Source organism: Bidens hawaiensis, unplaced genomic scaffold, assembly GCF_021521415.1.
Source record: "Bidens hawaiensis isolate Kalapana, Puna unplaced genomic scaffold, B.hawaiensis_p1.1 tig00009196_1, whole genome shotgun sequence".
Classification (NCBI taxonomy): Eukaryota; Viridiplantae; Streptophyta; class Magnoliopsida; order Asterales; family Asteraceae; genus Bidens; species Bidens hawaiensis.
Window position 1 is genome coordinate 147,576 of NW_027491680.1, and position 20,238 is coordinate 167,813.

The window sequence follows — 20,238 nt, forward strand, 5'->3', positions numbered from 1 at the left end:
GAGAGAACAAAATTATACATTCACTCACTTTTCAAGAGTTTTGTTGGATTTTCATAGGTTTATGTTAGAAAATTAAGAATTTATAGGGGCTTTGGAGATTTACTAAGTGCTTCTAAGCAAATAAATAGAAATACAAGTGAGTACATTTTTTATTAAAAGCATATAAGTTTTAGCACTATGTCAAATAGTGACAACTTGAAGGGTCATTCACCTTTGATTAAGTGAAAATGTTATACATCGGTTATTTGTTACATCACTAAAGGTTGATTTGTGTGAATTCAATAGTGAGCGATACTTCGTTTATTTTGTGAAGACCGCTTAGAATATATGTTGGTTGTCACATGTGTTTTTTATAAGCGAGGAATAGGAAGACGCAGTGTTATGAATGATTTACGGGTGCCAATGGACATAGGCGATTTGTATTGACATGAATTGTTCCTTGGATCGAAATCTTGTACCCCTTGGATTGAACCTACCCTTGAAATCCATACAATTAACCGAACCAAGACGAAGCGTCGCAACTCTTCGAGCAAACCAACACAAGCAGTTTACGACTATTCCAAAAGCCATATTATGACCATCACCACACATTCATGATCACTACGTGCACACGTAAGGGTGCTTAGCACCCTTTAGAGTTCCTCACCGCTCTCATTAATTATGGAAACAACAATCATCGTTCTTTTGTACAAGATTGGAGGGAAAAAAACTATTCACATGACCCGACCTAAATTATATAGATTTACTTGTATCATATCACTTTCAAAATATTTCTAGCTAACATCTTTAATATTTTTTTTATTCAAAGTTTAATGTGAAGTTGTATAATTGCAAATTTACTTTGTTCTGATGGACATATTTGCATGGGACCAGTGTCTTGTTTGGTGCCAATGAGGAACAACATTCATGATCCGGTTAAGGAAATGGGGGGGTGGCAGTGGGTCGGAATACATTCGTATAATCCAGTTTTTTGTCTTTTTGGTTGTTTAATCGCCGATTGGTTTGGCAGTTTGCATGGTTTTAATATACGTTCAATTATGTAATGCACGTTCTCATGATATTTTGTAGATTCAGGTAATGGAGGTTAAGCTTCCATCCAAAAATATATGACCAGGTGAATCGCCTTTTCATATTTATGTTTATTCCTCATCATTATCAAAGGCTTTTTTAAGTTATTGAATAATAAAAATCACCACAATTATTTTAATAGAATGCACACAAATCTCATAAAAATACTATGTAAACCAAATAGAGAAAATATATTAATCACCCTATAATTTTACTATAAAAAGGTTGTAACCTAATGGTATTAAGGTGTACGTTCAGTAAAGGTGTTCATCCTACATTAGTTGAAGACTTGAAGGTTATATTTTTTTTTACCTTAACGAATATTGGTACAGAAATTAGGGTTAGATTTTCCTAAACTTAATGTGGACTTTAAGTGTGATTGTGTTTATATATTTATGTCTACTTTTTATCTTTGGTTTTTGTATGCTGCTTGTTTTGAAACCAGGATCTTTGGACGTAATCTCTCTATCCTTATGATTATAGGTAAAGACTAGCCTACATTCCACATTTTTTAAATCTATCAATAAGAGCATCCACAATGGGGTGCAATACCCTAGGTTTGGATGATGTGTCAAGAAAGGAAAACAAGTGTGGACTTAATTTGTTGTTGTGGGAGTAAAGTTTGATTGGTGAAGTTTGTTTATGCAAACTTGCAACAAACAAGGGGTGGTGGGTCCATTTTTGCACCCTCTCACATGGACGTATACATATATATTATATATATGGTTTTAATAATATTTTAATAAGGTTTGTTGTTGTGACAGAAAGTTGGGGTTTTTGTAAAAAGTTTGGAATCTGATGTGGCGTTGATGTGTCGGTTTGTGAAGGTTTGTTGATGTGGATGCTCTAACTAGCTGTTAGTGTGATTTACTTGATATGATTGTTGTTATTGTTGTTGGTAGAGGTGTAGAGTTAGAAGTAGGCTTAAAGAATGTGTGGCCGGGTTCATTGTTTTCTTAAATAGGGTTAAGGGGCATGCATTTGAAATTTTGAATGCACGTTGATTTATTTTTCAGCATTTAGCTTACATTTAAGTTTTCCTTTCTTATTTGGTGATTTGAAAGATAAATATAAATGGTAATCACGTACGTTAATATTTTTTTTATCAGTTACAAATGTTGTCTAAAGTGTTTACCGATGTGCACATGTTTAGTTCTTTTTAATAATAAATGATAAAAAATTGTTTCAATTATACTTGAAATAATTAAAAAAGTTGAGAAGGTGATCGATGATCTACTCATCTACCTTTTCTTTTTTCTTTCGGAAAGGAACGGTTGCTATAAAAAGGTAAATTTATCATTTCATACGGATTTTTAACAGACTTTTATATATATTTTAAATTGGCTAAAAATATTTCAATCGCCTATGAATAGAATATATGTAAATTGTGGTCAACTTAAAGTTAGAGCAATGTTCACATGATACTTCACTTAGACCATTAGGTTTTCTTAGTATGTAAGTCTTGGGTTCAGTTTGATTAAAAAACTATAAATTTAATATCATGTTTATTACTTTATTATTACGTACCCAATAAATTACCGAAATGCATATTTAGTTCAATATTGAAAATTAAACCTTATTGGATTTTGATGGATACTAAGCAAATAACGTTTCACCATACTACAATTCTTGGAGTAGAAACTATATCTCTTACAATGATGTTAGTTAGAGCGTTTTTGTCAAATATTTACACTATCTGAACTAACAAAGGTAAATGGTATTATTAAATTGAATGGAAATGACAATTAAGATGATTATGTCCGACTTGTTTATTATAGTTGGACTTTGTTAAATTTTACTCTTTTTGAGATATTTTAACGGCTTATTTTTGTTTTGTTATTGGTTTATTCACATTACGAGTAAAGAAGAATGTGTTACATTTAAATTTAGCAATGCAGTTTTCTCCCCTATGATACTCGAAACTCGATTAACCCAACCTGAAAAAACCTGAACAAAAAGAAACCGTGAAAGATTTGGGTTGGGTTTCGGGTTTGGATTTACAACTTTGAAACCCGAAGAACCCGATCCGAAAAACCCAAAAATCTAACCTGAAGAACTCTCATATTTCATACTAACTTAACAACTAACAGAGTCAGTGATTTATACTCAAATGACAAGAAAATAAAACCACAAGGACAAAAAAATACAAAAGTGAGCACACCACGTAAACTATTTTTTACAAAATTAACAACTTCTAGCTAGACAACTGATAATTGTTTATTTAATGTAACGTAGGAGTGAAATAATTTGAATAATACGTCAAAACATAATATTATGTCATCACTGGCATATTTTGTTGTCTAATAAAACCAGATTAATAAAAGCTAAAGCAAAATATTATTTTGTCTAGATTTTCACTTTGATTTTGTGAATCTGAATTCTGAACCAAAGAAATTTGTTAGATTCATTGGTCTCGATAATGATTAAGCCATTAAACACAACCTGGAACATAAATTAAACAATTGTGTATTGGCCTTCTGAAATCAGAATTGCATTATTCTTCAAAACGATATTGAAATTTAATTTTCCTTTTCTTTTAGTTATAGAAAGCCGATGTATATTAGAAACAAAAGCGGACATCTTACAAGTAACAAGAGGCTTAACAAGTACATACCAAAACAAATAGAACAAACGACAATACATACGATGTACTACACCTAACATGGGAAAACTAACAAAGTTAATTTCGCACCACCTCTTTTGTTCCAATGAAATTAGATAAGAAAATCATTGGTTAGATAATCTTTTTTTTAACGACCAACTAAGTAACGCCGGGTACTCCGTACTTGGCTCCCATTGGCTAAAGGTAGCCCAAGCCGGCCACTAGTCCGGACGGACGGAGCCTCTAGCGGTCCACCATTGAGGGATTCACCGGATAAAACCCGACCCCCACGCCCGCCAAATGGCACGACAGCGAGGAGCCGGTAAAACCGGGTGAGATCAGGACTCGAACCCTGGCAAGCCAGGGTCATCTCTCATATCTACCATATAAATTGGTGATTGTGAGGTTTGAACCTCCTACCTCTCACTTGTAAAATAAGTGCTATACCATTGAGCCACAACCAATTTATCATTGGTTAGATAATCAATTAGCATAAATGCTTACTTCTTTAATTCTTTTAGTTAGCTTATTAACTTTTCGACATAAATACTTTTCCGAGTTTGAGAGTTTAACTTCCTTTCCCAGTAATGAAATCATAGGAGTAGTAGTACTGTTTGTTTTGATCTTGAAAGAAATGCTGGAAAGTTAGGTAGTCAATTCAATGTCGGCTTCTTCAAAACCCTTTTTCTGCTAGTGAGCTTTTCTTTGAAACCATCTCGGAGTAGTTCAAAGGAAGTAGCAGCTCAAAGCTGAAGTTAGGGCTGGAGCCTGAGTTGGTGTTGATGTCCTAGAGTAGCAAAACTACAAGTGAAGGGGCGCTATCCGGCAGTATTGTAAATCAAAGTTATGGCGGTGTCCTTATGAAATAACATGTTTTGAACCATTTTTCGGCCTTGTGGCATAAAAAAATTGGATAAAATTTTGCTTTTTTAACAACTAAGGGATCAAATCTTGTTGGTTACAAATAAAAAAATAATAAAAAAATGTTGTTATAAAGGTATTAAAAAAATTAGATGAAATGTTATAAAAGACACTTATGAACAAGGAAATGTCACGCCAAAAATTATAAACTTTATCATAAATCACAAATGTCCCTTTTATCATAACCCTATTAGATTATCAAACTTTCTAAAAAAATCCAAAGTGGATATGTTAAAAATATAATTAAAAGGCATAAAAGGAAAAAGTGATTGGTCCAGTTGGACATTCCATGTGATTTTATCGCCGTATGAAACGTCATGAGTCATGACTTGGAACTTGAATGTAAACAAAATCCAACCACAACTAGGAAAATAAACGCTAAGCGTCCAACAACCAAATTGCAATCCAAACAAAATTCTTAAAACTTATTTTTGAAAATAAAAATAAAATATATAAAAATTAAGTTGCCTTATTCAAGCATAGCCGGTTTATGCTGGCATTGTAAAAAGTAAAAAATATTACGTGACAAAAAAAATAGTTTACTACTGCAATTTTAGATTAGTCGAACTTTATTTATGTACAGACTGCAGACAATTCGTGTCATTGAACTTATTAGTAAAAAAAATACACTAACATAAAATCTTGTAAAGTACCTATATAATTATCGGACTTACTAAAGCCTAAGACTATATTTGTCTTATAAAAACATATACATTTTACTAGTTTAGCACCTTATAAATTGAAAAAAATCTAGTTAACTATACAACCATTATGGTTATCATGACGTTCTTAAGCACTCTTTGTAGTTTGTAGTGATATAGACAATCTTGTTAAGTAACTAACTCTTCTCAATTCCAACGCCGTATTATTTCAACTTTCAGTAACTAACATACCTTGATCGGTACAATTGATATGCTAATTTCGCTCAAGATATTCCTTCATTTTGATTGCACTTGATGGACGGTACGATCTCTTGCTTCACTTTCTTACACAAAACAGTTACACACTCGTTTTAAAAAATTAACGGCACTTTCTTGCACAAACACATATCTTTGCCAACGTCACTTCTTCTTGGTAGTTCCACGCTCGCGTCCTACTTCGACCGGTCCATTTGGGAACAAGTTCCATGCTTTTATCTTTGCAGAGAAAAAGTGTGTAGCATGTTTAAATTACTTGTAAAATATGTGTAAAAAGGGAGTGGAGAATAGTGTTTAACTATTTATGATAGTTTAAAAAAATAATAGGGATTTTTAAACTGATGTATTTTTTATTTATTTATGTATTTATTTATTTATTTTGAAAAGCCGCCCAACTTAAATAAAAAAAAGTGAATTTGTTATTTATACTAGTATTACTACGTTGTTAAAATTTGTTATTATTCACAGGTAAAAAAAAGGGAGCGACTTATGAACAGATTTCTATAAATTTACAAGTTCTCTTTATAAGTTGTCTAGAGTTCAACAAAGGTGTGATACAGACATACAGTCGAATATACAAATTTATACAGGGAAAGTCTTATAATATTGAAAAGGAAAATTCCAACATTTAATATAAGGTTGTTATTTTGTTTGCAACGGCGTGATTGGCGAAAATTAACTTTTAATCAACACCACCATTTTGGTCCCACTATTTGATATTGAAAGAAGCCATTAACAAAGTGACAATACATCAAATATTCATATACATCAAATATTCATATACAAAGTAGTTAATTTATGTACATTTTTAATTAATTTTATACATTTTGAGAAAACCCTTAAACGAGCCTAAGCTCGACTCAAGCTCATGTAGTACCATAAACAAGTCAAAGCTTGGCTCGAGCTCAGTTGTGTAGTGTAGAAGTCCGAAAGAGAGAACACCTAAAAAACACAAGGCTCGATGAGTCTAAACGAGCTTCTCATGTAGCTCAAGACTAATAACTAAGTGAGCTTTGTTTGAAGCTCAGTCTCAGCTCAAGCTTGAAAAAGATCTGCTCATTTCAAGTTTTTTATCGATTCAATCACAAGTAACTCGCAAGAGATACCGATTGTACCCCTAAGCTCAAACCTCATAATATAATATATGTATGACAAAAACGCGTATTAACTGTCATTACAAGACTTTATGAGGTTTGGCTATATTATAAAACAGTTCAATTATGTTTCTTTATTTATAGTAATATTGACTTGAGCTAATAAAACGACAACGTATTTGTAAAAAAATAATGGATGCAAATGTGGATGGAAACATATAAAGTTAGGGGAGTGGAGGTGTGTTTATGGGCGTTGGAATATAAATAAAAAAGGTCAGAATAAAATTTCAAAGAGTTTGAATTTGAGCAACAAAAGGGTCATAACACATTAGTGAATTACAGATCAAGTCTGTCATGCACCCAAATGATAAAAGCAAGCATTGGCCTTTTTCATACCAATCAGTCAAGACACTTTCCAAATATTCAATTATCCATATAAAATAGATGGTCCCATTTGTTTAGGTAGAGTTTTATACATTTGAAAACAAATATTTAATTGCCCATTTTTGTATTTTTTTTTTTAAATTCGTAAATAGTTCTCCTGATACGTCAAAATTATAACTTTCGTGCTTAGGTGTCATAAATTTCGGCTATGGTACTTAATGTTCGGATAAGTTTCGGCTATGGCACTTAATGTTTGTTAAACATACGCTTTCGTCCCGAACATGAATGCTCATTCCCTTTTCATCGTTAAACTTATCACAAAGACTAATTTACCCACCCATATAAGGAGAATAACACAATAAAAGTATAAATTTTACTCCCTCTCTTCATAGTTGACGATAACAACCACACGCAAGCCACTCCCCTAACTCCAAAAAAGACATTGTTCCCGGTTCATGTATAAGGTAATGATTATTTGAATTCGGGTGTTATTTTAAAGATGGCCAAGTTGCTTATGTTATTTGGCATGTTTATCTATAACTGGGAGAAGAAGAAGTTGGTACATCTAATTAGAGCTGGGATTGGATATGGATATGAAGATACAAGAAAAATGGATATACTTTTTGAAGGTGTTTCGGAACTTGATAAGTTTTAATTTTGGTTATACATCATAGTTTGTTTGGGAATGTGTTTTGAAACTCTCGGCTTTCATTAATATTGCTATGTCTTTTTTCTTTTTCTTATTTTGAACAAATGTGTTAATTTTGTTTGTATCTATGGTTATGTGACACATGCACGCATTTGGTTCTATGCTTATACCTATAAATACATGACCCAACCCAAAACCTGAATACCCGAAATATAGTGTAGTTAAGGTACCGTACTACCATGTACACCTTCAGACAAAAATTACCTCTTTAATCTAATCCGGTTAATCTGAAACCCAAAAATTTAACCGAACAACACTCTAACATCCAACGATGATTGACGCCGGCCATAGGAGGAAAAGTAGAAAGAAGCTGGGTGGGACTGCAAATGTGTGAGGGAGCACATCATCAAACCTCATAAGACTTGCAGGTAGGGTTAGAGTACTTGGTTTTTAATTTTTATTTTAAAACAATAAGTTTATAAAGGTAATATAAAAACCACTTGGATAAGTTTTTTTAGGAGACAACAAGCCCAACAAACAAAATCATTATAACGGCCGAGTAAACAACTAAAACCAAAAACTTAACTTCGAATATCTAAGGACGAAAACTGAAATTTTGACGTATCACGTGGATGATTTTACTCTTCATTATAAGATCCTAACACGACTCTTTTTTTTTTCTTCTAAAATCGACAAAAATTTAAGAATAATAATAGCTATAAACGTATTCTCTTGAATATATATAAAACTATAAAAGTGCTAAGAAATAATTATGTTACGAAAATAATAAAACTCAAATAGGAAAAATAGAATCCCAAAAGAAGCAAACGAAACCCAATTAAAAAGAATGAAGCCCAAAATACGCAAACAAGCCCGTTTATAGTAGAATAACGCCCAAGATTAGAGAAGCAAACAAGCCCAATTAGAGGACCACGTATAAACCAAGTTACCAAGGTATGCAAAAGTGGTTTAACACTCAACCAAACCAAAACCAATATTACCAACAATACCGAACCAAATTAACCGACCAAACTGATAACTGTTAGTTATTTTTTTTATACCTAAAACAATAGTTCGTTTTCGATTACACCTCGCTCCAAAACCGAACAACGCCTAACTTTTTAGTTTCTTTGTTACTGTATTTATGATCATTAAAATACATTTTAACAGATTTTCCTCAAAGTCATTTGACATATTCTTTCTCAACAGTTATTTTCTATTTCATTCATCTATCCACACAATACAACTAGAGATGTTCAAAACGGTTTGGGACTAGGAACCGGAACCGGTTCCTAACCGGTTCCTATATTCAAAACCTCCTTTGAAACCGGTTCCAGGCTCGAACCGGTTAGGGAACCGAACCGGTTCTCCCACCCTCGGACCCCTAACCTATGGAACCGGTTCTTACCAGTTCCTAACCCGGTTCCTGTACCGTAACCGGTCAAAAAACGGCTATTTTTGACCTCAACGGTCAAAAAACGGCCAAAAATGCAAGAATCGGTTCCGGTTCGGTTCCAGAATCGGTTCCGGTTCGGTTCCGGTTCCTACCCGCCCCCACTCAGAAATGCAAGAACCGGTCACGGATCATCGGGTTGAATCAGATAGGGTCCGGTTCCTACAAAAAACGGGTAGGAACCGGTTCAGTTCCGGTTCGGTTCCACCAGTTCGGTTCCAGGAACCGGTTTTTTTGATCATCTCTAAATACAACCCTAATAAATATGCTTTTCTTTGAAAGAGTTCAAGCTCTAAAAGATAACCTAACATAACCCAACTAAAAAGCCCAAGAAAGCCACTCAACAAAGGCCCAAGTACGAAAAGAAAAAAAACCCGATGAGGCAATGACCCACAAGAGATCTGAAAACCTAGAGGTGCACAAACCGAGTATTCTCAAGAATCGGAACAGGGTTCGAGTATGGTAAAAAAAAAGTCAAAACCGGGTCGGGTAGGAACCGGTTATATGTATAGTCGGGTATTTGACCGGGTTTTCCGGGTTATTATCTGGTTTCGGGTAGGTTTTGACCAGGTATTTCTGGTTCCACCAAGTTCGGGTCGCTTCCGGGTGCGAATTTGGAGAGAAATCATATATCAGGTCCTACCCGCGGGTCTGGTGCGGCTAGGAACCGATTCCGGGTTCCTAAAACTAGAAGAAATGGGGCTAAAGTATATAAAAAAACTAACATTTCATAGTCATACACATCTTAAGATTGCACACTCTAATGAGTCCCACATGAATGGCAACACCATCAATAATTAGCAATAAAAACAAGAAAGAATCATTTAACTTGTTCAAACAGAGATTCAAACAATAGCTCATCGAATGTGTTTCCTCAGACAGAATCTACCCGTCCTCATGAAGGGACGTTGAAATGAAACAACCAGGAAATCACAAAGGCAAAAACCATACAAGCTAGCAAGAAGTTGAGGAACCGATGGCCTTGCCAGAAGGTACGGTTATCCGATGTGGCGGTTGTGGTCCCACCATGCGCTGTACCCGACGACATGGCATCATTAGATTCGTTCCATTGTTCCATTAGTTCAGCCTCGTTTGCACCAGCAACATTATGTGCAATTGATCCACAAATCTCACATGTCCTGAGGTTGTACCAAGTCAAACTAGTCAAACAAGATCTTGGTTTTTATTTTTCATTTACATGTTGACTTTTACTAATTTGTATTTTTGTAGTATTTATTTAATGAGTGATTTACAAACTAAAACATGAAAAAGTTAGGTAAAAGAATATCAATTACACAATGACAGTTAGATTTTCTTGTTTGGAAAGTAACCATATGACTTAACTTACAAATCATCCAAGATTTAGACAGATTTTGATAGGAACTTACTCTAAACATGATCTACCTAAATTCAAAGGAAAAAACAGTAACAACAATGTATTATGTATAGCAAGAACCATAATAAGAAGTGACAGATTTCAAATTAAAAAAAAAAAGTAAATAAAGGAAAGTATTTGTGCATGATTCACATATTGATTTAAAAATAAGTAAGTGCTACATAGCACCTGATGCAAAGAAATTGTATAAAAAGTTTCATGAAAATGAAACAAACAAACAAAATATGTCCATGAAACCAGGATCCAAACACTAGAAAAGATGTCATCTTTAAGGATAAATGCAAGAATCATATGTCATATCATACGACGAATAAGCGGAACCGATCGAGTGCATAAGCTTTTAAAAGTGCTTCGTGTTGATTTGAGTCAAAAGGGCACTTGATATAACTAAAGACAAACCGAAAAGTAAAGGAAGAAAGCGAATTCAAGCACGATTAAAAGACGAATAAACCGATTCCATGTTTGCATACATTAAACATCATAGGATTATTAGTTGGCAGCTTCTTTTTGGCTATTAGAATCTTTTCATTTCATTTCATTTAAACAGCTTTTTTTCAACTTTATTTCTGAAATTATTCCCTCCTTTTCTTAGACAATTTTTTCACCAAGATTTGTCACTGTTCCTCTTTGCCTGCTATAATTTATAAATATCAACATTTTATCCCTTAATAATAGACATGACAAAGACTGTTTTATATGCACACAAAGGTAAACTAGATTCAACAATCAAGAACCCCTAAAAATTTCAAGAATCACATAATTTCTAAAACAGAACAAAAACCCTAATCAATTGGATGTTGACTAGCCAACAAAAACTGCAACTTGAGTCAAGAAACACAAGTTTTGATCAAGAAGGATTGCAATATTAAAATGGGTATGCAAAAAAAAGTAATAAAAATCAAATCTTGAGTCCACAAACACAAGTTTTGATCAAGAAAAATAAAAAGATTCAACTGGGTATGTTCAAAAACTTAAAAAAATCAAATCTTTAGTCTACAAACACAACTTTAAGCCAATAAAGATATGTTTAAAACTAATAAAAATTAAATCTTGAGTCAAAAACACTAGTTTTAACCAAGAAAGACATAAAGATTCATCTGGCTATGTTCAAAAAGCAATAAAAATCAAATATTGAGTCCACAAACACAAGTTTTAACCAAGAAAGACATAAAGATTCATCTGGGCATGTTCAAAAACTAACAAAAATCAAATCTTTAAAGATGGATACTATACAACTTACTTGTTACCCTTAATCTTGAACCAAGCTTCAGCACAGTGTTTATGAGCAGCAGCCAAATCATCTTTACAAGAACAGCCTAACTCAATAGGAATCCCATTCCCATTCTCATTCTCATTCTCAGAATCTTGATTGGTTAAATCAAGACTCAAGTGACAAATCCTACAATCCCTTTCAATTATTGACAAATGTACCTTATTATTAATAATATTACCACCATGGGTCCCACCACCACCGCTTTCCAGATCCACCACCGAGCACTCTGACACACTGGATGCTCTTCCTCCTACAAGCTCAATACCAGCTGTTGACTGTGAACCATGGGACTCCAAATCTTCTTGATGTGTTGTTTCTTGTAAAGTTGCCATTTTTTCATGTGAGTTAGTGAAGGTGGTGGTAGTACCATGAATGCTTGAAAGCACCCTTGAATTTGATTGATCTTCTTGTGAGAATAATAATATTAATATTATTGTGTGGAGTAGAGATCAGTCTACAGCCATGGGTGAAAAGAAGAGCTTGAAAAGAAATGGTGAATCTATGTGTGAATTAAATAGTAGTAGCTAGCACAGAGCACGGGTATAGATAAGTGAAAAAGAAAGGTTTAATTTACTTGTGATTTTTGCCTCCTATAATTTTATTTATTTTCTTGTTAATTTAGCATCCACTAAAAACGTCGTTTTTGCTTTAACCGAATGGGGCTAGTAGCGACTGTTGGGATTTTGTTTTTATCGAACGAGGCTATTCGGGACTCGTTGGATGATTAAGGATGTGCGTCCCTCATTCTAGTCTTCTTTTACTCGTAGTTTCCATTTGTTCATTTGGACTTCCATTTATTCGTCTGAAAAGTGTCGCTCTTGTTTTCATTGAGCAGAGGTAGACGCGACTGATGAACTTTTGTTTTCATTGCACGGGGATATAAAGGACTGATGAAATGATTAAGAAGCTAATCCCACATTCTAGTATTTTTTTTACACATTGTGGTTTCCATTTGTTCGTTTGAAATATGTACCGTGTTTTTCATTGAACGGGGCAATCAGCGATTAGTGGACTTTTGTTTTCACAGAATGGGGATATCATGGAGTTGTTGGATGATCAAGGAGGGGAGTCCCACATTCTAGTCTCCTTTTGCTCGTTAAGATTTCCATTTGTTCGTTTGGGCTTTCATTTGTTCGTTTGAAAAACGTCGCTTTCGTTTTCACTAAATTGGCCTCGCTGTGACTCGTGGCCTTTTGTTTTCACTGAACGGGGTTGTAAGGAACTCGTGGGATGATTAAAGAGGTGAGACCCTCATCCTAGTCTTATTTTACTCATTTTGGTTTCCATTTGTTAATTTGGTTTTCCATTTGTTCATTTGATAAATTTTCACTTCTGTTTACACTAAATGGGGTTTGCACCAACTAGTGGACTTTTGTTTCACTTAACGGGGCTATCAGGGACTCACAGAAGGATTAAAGAGGCGAGTCCCGCATTCTAGTCTTACTTTTCTCTTCTTGGGTTCCATTTGTTCGTTTCGGCTTCCATTTATTCGTTTGAAAAGTGTAGCTTCTTATTTTCACTATACGGGGTTAGCAGCGTCTGGTAGATTTTTGCTTTCACTGAAAAGGGCTGTTAGGGACTTATGAAATGATTAAGGAGTTTAAATCCGCATTCGAGTTATGTTTTACTCGTCACGGTTTCCATTTGTTCGTTCGAGCCACCATTTGTTCGTTTGAAAAGTGTAGTTTTGTTTTTCACTGAAAGGGGCTAGGAGCGACATGTGGAATTTTGTTTTCACTAAACGGGGCTACCAGGGAGTATTAGGTGATCAAGGAGGGGGAGTCCATCATTCTATTCTTCTTTTGCTTGTTGTGGTTTCCATTGTTTGTTTGGGCTTTAATTTGTTTGTTTGAAACTGTTGCTTTTGTTTTCAATGAACTATGCTAGCAGCGACTTGTGAAATTTTGTTTTCACTGAACATGACTATTAAGGGCTCATGGGATGATTAAGTAGGTGAGTCCCTCATTCTATTCTTGGTTTACTCGTTGTGGTTTCCATTTGTTTGGTATTCCATCTGTTCGTTGTTTTACTAAACGGGCTTATATGGGACTCATGATATGATTAAGGAGGTTAGTCCCTCATTCTAATATTCTTTTACTCCTTACGGTTCCCATTTATTCGTTTGAAAAATATCATTTATGTTTTCACTGTACTGGCTAGCTGCAGTGAGTGGGCTTTTGTTTTCACTGGATGGGGCTGTGAGGGATTCTCGAGATAATTAAGGAGGTGAGTCCATCTTTCTAGTCTTCTTTACTAGTTGTGGTTTTCATTTGTTCGTTTAGAGTTCCATTTGTTCGTTTGAAAAGTGTCACTTTCTGTTGGTGCATAATGTCAGTAGTTCAATATCTAGTGTTTTGTATGTGTCTGTAATCATGTTAGATTGGTTGTTTTGGTTTTAGATATGGTGTCACACAAGTTCACCTGATGTAGGCGAACTTGTAGACAAGCGAAGTTAAGACAACTTCGCCTAGTCTGTTCGGCGAAGTTGTCGAGGCCTATATATGCCTAACTTCGGCTTGTTTAGAAAAAAGTTTTTTGGGCAGTACGTGTAAGTGATATTCAAGATCACGTGTTGAAGAGTTGCAATACAACGTGTTTATTAGTATTGTAACGTGTGTTTGTGTATCGTCTCAACGTATTATATATCTTACGCTCGTATCGTATTACGTGAGGATTTCGCACCCTCGTGTTACGAGATACTCCTGTGTAGATCCGGCTAGGAACCTACAATTGGTATCAGAGCTTTTGCTCGTGATTGTGTGGTTCGGGATTATCACACGGGTGTTAAGATCGTTCCGTTTGACTATTCGCGGAACGAGTTTACGTTGAAATACCTAGTTTTTGTGTCTTACCCATCTCCCACCATCAAATATAACCCATTACGCCCTCGCATACCTCGCAATACGTCCAATTAAAACCTGCAAAAACCTTATGTTCATCAGGCGAAGTTGCCGTCACTGTTTGTAGGGTTTAAGCGAAGTTATAGAGAAGGCGAAGTTAAGAGCAGGCGAAGTTGTAAGCAGCGAAGTAAGGAGGTTTAAGCGAAGTTAAGTTGTCAAGCGAGGTTGAGTATAAGCGAAGTTGAGTACAAGCGTAGTTAGGATCAGGCGAAATTAACAAGTGAAGTTGTCACAACTTCGCTGTCTGGTCACTGTTTAAATATTAAATACTTTCTTGTTATTTCGAGTCGTGTTTCTTTCAACTATGACTTCAATAGACATTACAGAACTGGTAAAAATGGAGGTTGAAGCCGGTTCAGCTACTAAGGCTCCAAAAATGCTTAAGGGTACCGATTTCGTTGCATGGAAAGATCAGTTTGAACAGTACGTGAAGTATCAAGACGCTAAGATGTGGGTTTGCATTCAAGATGGATACATTCCACCAACATCCTTGTTTGAAGGTCGTGATCAAATTAAGAAGTACAGTAAGATGGAAGAGTAGGAAAAGAAAATGTATGAGGCAGAGAGTAAAGCTCATGCAGCAATAACCATGGCTCTTCCACAAGAGATTCTTCATACCTTCAAGAAGTACAAAACTGCTAGAGAGCTATGGGAAGCACTAGAAAATCGTTATGAATGTAATGTGGGGATACGTGCCTCTAAGACAAAGCTACTAAAAACCCAATTCTCTGTATTCAAGTATTTGAAAAATGAATCACTTGACGATATCATCACCAGATATTACCACTTGATGACCGAACTTAGTAATTACTCCATTGAATACAAGGAAGAAGAGATAGTAGAGAAACTCCTTGATGCTCTTCCACCGAAATGGGAAATGTACACGGTTTTGATGAGAGAGGATAAAGACTTTGCCAATATTGATTTGGAAACAGAAGTCAACAAGTTACGAAATTTTGAACTTAACATGGTTCGGAAGGAGACACCAACTGATCAGGTTCAGGATCCGGGAATGTATGGTGCGAAAGTCACTTCAAGTTCAAGTTCAAAGTCAGAATCCTCTGCCTACTACTCAAAGGGAGAATCAAATTCAAACTCAACTCGTGATGGTCATGTGATTCTCAATATGGATGGCGACGTATGTTTCGTAGCTGGAGGTAGTAATCCTTCAAAACCTCAAGCCACAACTGGAAATTTCTCGTCAAATGTTTCGAGTTACAACTACTCACAGATGCCCATGAGTGTTAAATCAGCTGAACAACAATTTGATTTTTATGCATCCTTCATTGCATCTTATGAGAACTACATTAAAGGTAAAATAGTCGACCCTGCAACTTTGGATGAAGACTATGATCAGATCGATGCTGATGATTTGGAGGAGATGGATCTGCAGTGGCAGATGGCTATGATAGTAAGAAGGGTAAAGAGATTCGTGAAGAAAACGGGTAGAAAGTTCGTTGGAGAAAGACCAGGGTTTGATAAATCAAAGGTTCGATGTTACAACTGTCAACAGAATGGTCACTTTGCTAAGGAATGTACAAATGAGAGAGTTGAACGAAGTCAGAACATGCCTGCACAACAGAATGGGGAAGGTAGTGAGAATAAGGCTATGGTATCTAGACAGAATGGTGGATACAACTGGAATATACAAGTTGAGGAAGTGTTCGAACAGGCTAACTTCGTAAACATCGAAACGGGAGGAAGTGAGAGGGAGACGGGAGAAAATCAAGCATATATGGCAGAAGTGAATGATCAGCTCTATGAGGTAAGTTCTGAACCTCATTGTATACAATGTGAAAATCTGTCTGAACAATTGAAAACAGTAACTGATCAGTTTATTAGTTTGGATGCACAATTTAAAACGTTAAAAGAAGATCGTCACTACACTAAAACTAGAGAAAACAGTTACTCGGTAAAAATAAAAGCTAGTGAAAAGGATATCAGAAGTTTTAAAGCCAGTCTAGCTGATAAAATACAAGTAATTGATCTTAGTTATGAAGTGTTAGAAGAAAAAACCAAACTAATTGCTGAAAAAGATAAACAGATAGCTGATTACCAGGTAAAAGTGGTGGAACTAAACAGAAAAATTGAACAATTTAGAAATTCTTCAGCAATGCTTGATCACATCATAAGTGTCCAACGTTCCCCAGTTGACAAAGGGGGAATTGGATTTTCTGAAGTTCCACCACCGTATAACAATAACTATACTTATAATCCTAGTAATCAGAAATCTGCTGATGTTGAGATTAGTCAGACAGTTCCAGTCAAAATTTCGACTAAAGAACCTGAAGTTAATAAGAGCGAAACGAGTAAGCCAATTTCCAATGTTGAGGTTTCTGTTCCTAGCTCTGCCTCATCAAATTCGGACAAGTCATCCGAATCGGGTGAGATAAAAGAAGAGGTAGTGTTACTAAAACGTGGGGAGGAATATAAGCCTGATGAAAAGAATTCTTCCCTAAACCCGTTCGTCCCACCATATGTAAGACGAACGGGTAGTAATGCAACCTCGACCTCTACAACAACTGTTAAGACGAGAGTTGAACACGGAAGTTGTTTCAGATGTAATCAAGTAGGACACCTTATTGCTGATTGTCCTCTAAACCAGAGAAAAGTTAGAGGTATGAGGCATCCGAAAACTGAGAATAAAATGAATATTAATTATAATAATGGTAAGAATGTGAACACACCAAATTTCAGACATTGGTCTAATCCAAGATTTCAAAGAAATCGATCTCAGTTTTTCCCAGTTGACAACCAAACCAACAATTATAACTCAGTTAATTCACTAAGGTTTGGATGGCCTCATAGTCAATCCTCGAGAAGGTTTCCTTTCAGAACTTACAGAAATCATTCTCAAACTGACTTTGGGCAACCAAAGTGCTAGATGCCGGTCAACAGATTTAATCGACCCAAGACCAGTAGGTCTTAGGTCCCCAGATTTTAATCTTTTTCTCTAATTGTGCAGGAACAGTCGAACAGGGCTGTAAACAATCTGTGGGTTGTGGATAGTGGCTGTTCCCGGCACATGACTGGTAACAAGAAATTGTTACGTGATTGGAAACCTGTTCAAGGTGGTAGGGTTAGTTTCGCTGGAGAGAGTGGAGGTAGAATCAGTGGTATTGGAACTGTGACAAATAGAAAAATGAAGTTAGAGAAGGTGAATTTTGTAGAAGAATTGAAGCATAACTTGCTGAGTGTATCTCAGATTTGTGACAAAGAATACACGGTGCATTTTACTAAAAACGAGGCAATCGTCCTTTATCCTGGTTTCAAGATACCAGAGGCATGGGTGGTAATGAGAGCTCCAAGAGTAAAGAATACGTATGTAATGGATATGAGGTCAACTGAGATGACAACAGAAGAATCATGTCTTCTGTCAAAGGCAACTGAGTCTGAGTCAGAGTTATGGCATCGAAGAATGGGACATATACATCTTCGCAAGATGAATTATATTGTCAAGAATGGGCTGGTGCTTGGTGTTCCCTTAAAGAATTTTAACCTTGAAGATCAATGCTTGTCGTGCAAGAAGGGAAAACAACACATAAAACCTCATCACTCCAAGAAGGTAACTCAATTGTCAGTACCCTAGACCTACTTCACATGGATCTCTTTGGTCCCGTGAATGTAAAGAGTCTAGGTGGAACGTCATACTGCTTGGTTGTAACCGATGACTACTCTCGATACTCTTGGGTATACTTTCTGAAGGCAAAAGATGAGACAGTTCAGTTGGTAATTAACTTGATTACCAAGGTTGAAAATATTGTTGGGCGAAAGTTTAAGTACATCAGGAGTGATAATGGTACAGAGTTCAAAAACTACCAGATGGAGATGTTCTGCTTACAGAAAGGGATAGACCATCAATACAGCGCCCCGTATACTCCACAACAAAATGGGGTAGCTGAGAGGAAGAATAGAACGCTAATTGAAGGAGCCAGAACCATGCTGGCAGATGCTAAACTTCCCGTGGTGTTCTGGGCTGAAGCGGTTGCCACAGCCTGTTATATCCTTAATCGTGTTTTAACTGTTAAAAGATTAAATAAAACTTGTTATGAACTTATGCATGGTAGAAAGCCAAACCTGAATGGTCTTGAACCTTTCGGTCCCCATGTACGATATTAAAGACAAACTCAAAATTTGATAAAAAAGCCGACGAAGGTATTTTAGTCGGATATGTTGTTGGGACACCCAACAGAAGAGTCTTTAATTTATCGAACAACAAGGTTGAGGTGGTATGTAACACTGACATTACGAGTTACAAATCACCAAAGCCTCGCACGGGACCTGATGAAGCTTTCGACTATGATAAACTATTCAAATCTTTTAATATGCCTTACTTGGGTTTTGCAGAAGTTGATGAGAAAATTGCTTCACAGATTCTGTATGACGAGGAGGAGAATATTGTGCAACGTCCGCGATACGACGAAAGTCAACCTTCCTCGTCAAGTGTCGTTGATACTCCTACTGCCTCTACTGAAGAAGAATTCTACAACCCATTTCACTCTCAACATCAATCACCCACTGATGAACTCTCTTCGAATTTAGAAAACAATCTGGAAGTCGGTCCGATTCAGACTACTGCAATTCACAAAAATCACCCTTTGGGGAATGTGATAGGTAATCTGTCGGACGGTGTTCAAACAAGAAGAAGCTTGGATGAACACACATGTGTTTACGCAAGCATTAAAGACACGGGTATTATAAATGAATGCTTGTACACCTGCTTCATCAGCCAGGTTGAACCAAAGAATTATCAAATGGCTCTAAAGGATAGTTCGTGGGTCGAAGCCATGCAAGAAGAGTTAGCACAGTTCGAAAAGATGGAAGTATGGAAATTAGTTGAAAAACCAAAGAATGTAAATGCTATAGGGCCAAAATGGGTTTTAAAATGTAAGAGAGATGAGAAAGGGATAATCATAAGGAACAAGGCAAGGCTGGTAGTAAAAGGGTTTAATCAGCAAGAAGGAATCGACTACAACGAAGTGTTTGCACCAGTGGCAAGATTGGAGGCAATTCGACTATTCCTGGCATATGCTTCACACAAAGAGATGAAGGTGTTCCAGTTAGATGTGAAAAGTGCCTTTCTTAATGGTAAAGTCGATGAGGTGGTGTACGTTGAACAGCCTCCGGGTTTCCCTGACCCAGATTTTCCTGATCATGTGTACAAACTGAGTTAAGCTCTATATGGGCTACATCAGGCTCCTCGTGCCTGGTACGCAACTCTGTCTGATTACTTGCTTGAGAATGGGTTCGAAAGAGGAAACATCGATAGCACGCTGTTTTTCAAGAGAAAAGGGGGTGATCTTCTACTCGTTCAAGTCTATGTGGACGACATCATTTTTGCTGCATCAAGAGTCGCCATGTGTCAGGAATTTGAAGCAGTCATGAAAAAGAGGTTTGAAATGAGCGCCATGGGCGAATTAACTTTCTTTTTGGGATTGCAGGTAGATCAGAAGAAAGATGGGATGTTTATTCTTCAAACAAAATATGTCCATGATGTGCTCAAACGCTTCAAGATGGACAATAGCACTCCATTTGATACTCCAGTTTGCATCAACCACAAACTGGGTGTTGATTCTGACAG

At 36.0% G+C, this 20,238-nt stretch overlaps 1 protein-coding gene across 1 annotated transcript; it reads right to left on the reverse strand.

Annotated features, from left to right (window-relative positions):
- Positions 1-9,928: 9,928 nt before the first annotated feature.
- On the reverse strand, positions 9,929-12,334 carry LOC143531598 (uncharacterized). Its single transcript, XM_077026859.1, has 2 exons — positions 11,725-12,334; positions 9,929-10,227 (listed from the first exon to the last, which is right to left on the reverse strand). Exons 1-2 carry the CDS (start codon positions 12,087-12,089, stop codon positions 9,984-9,986), a joined length of 609 nt encoding a protein of 202 aa, XP_076882974.1. The 5' UTR covers positions 12,090-12,334; the 3' UTR covers positions 9,929-9,983.
- Between the last annotated feature and the right edge of the window lie 7,904 nt (positions 12,335-20,238).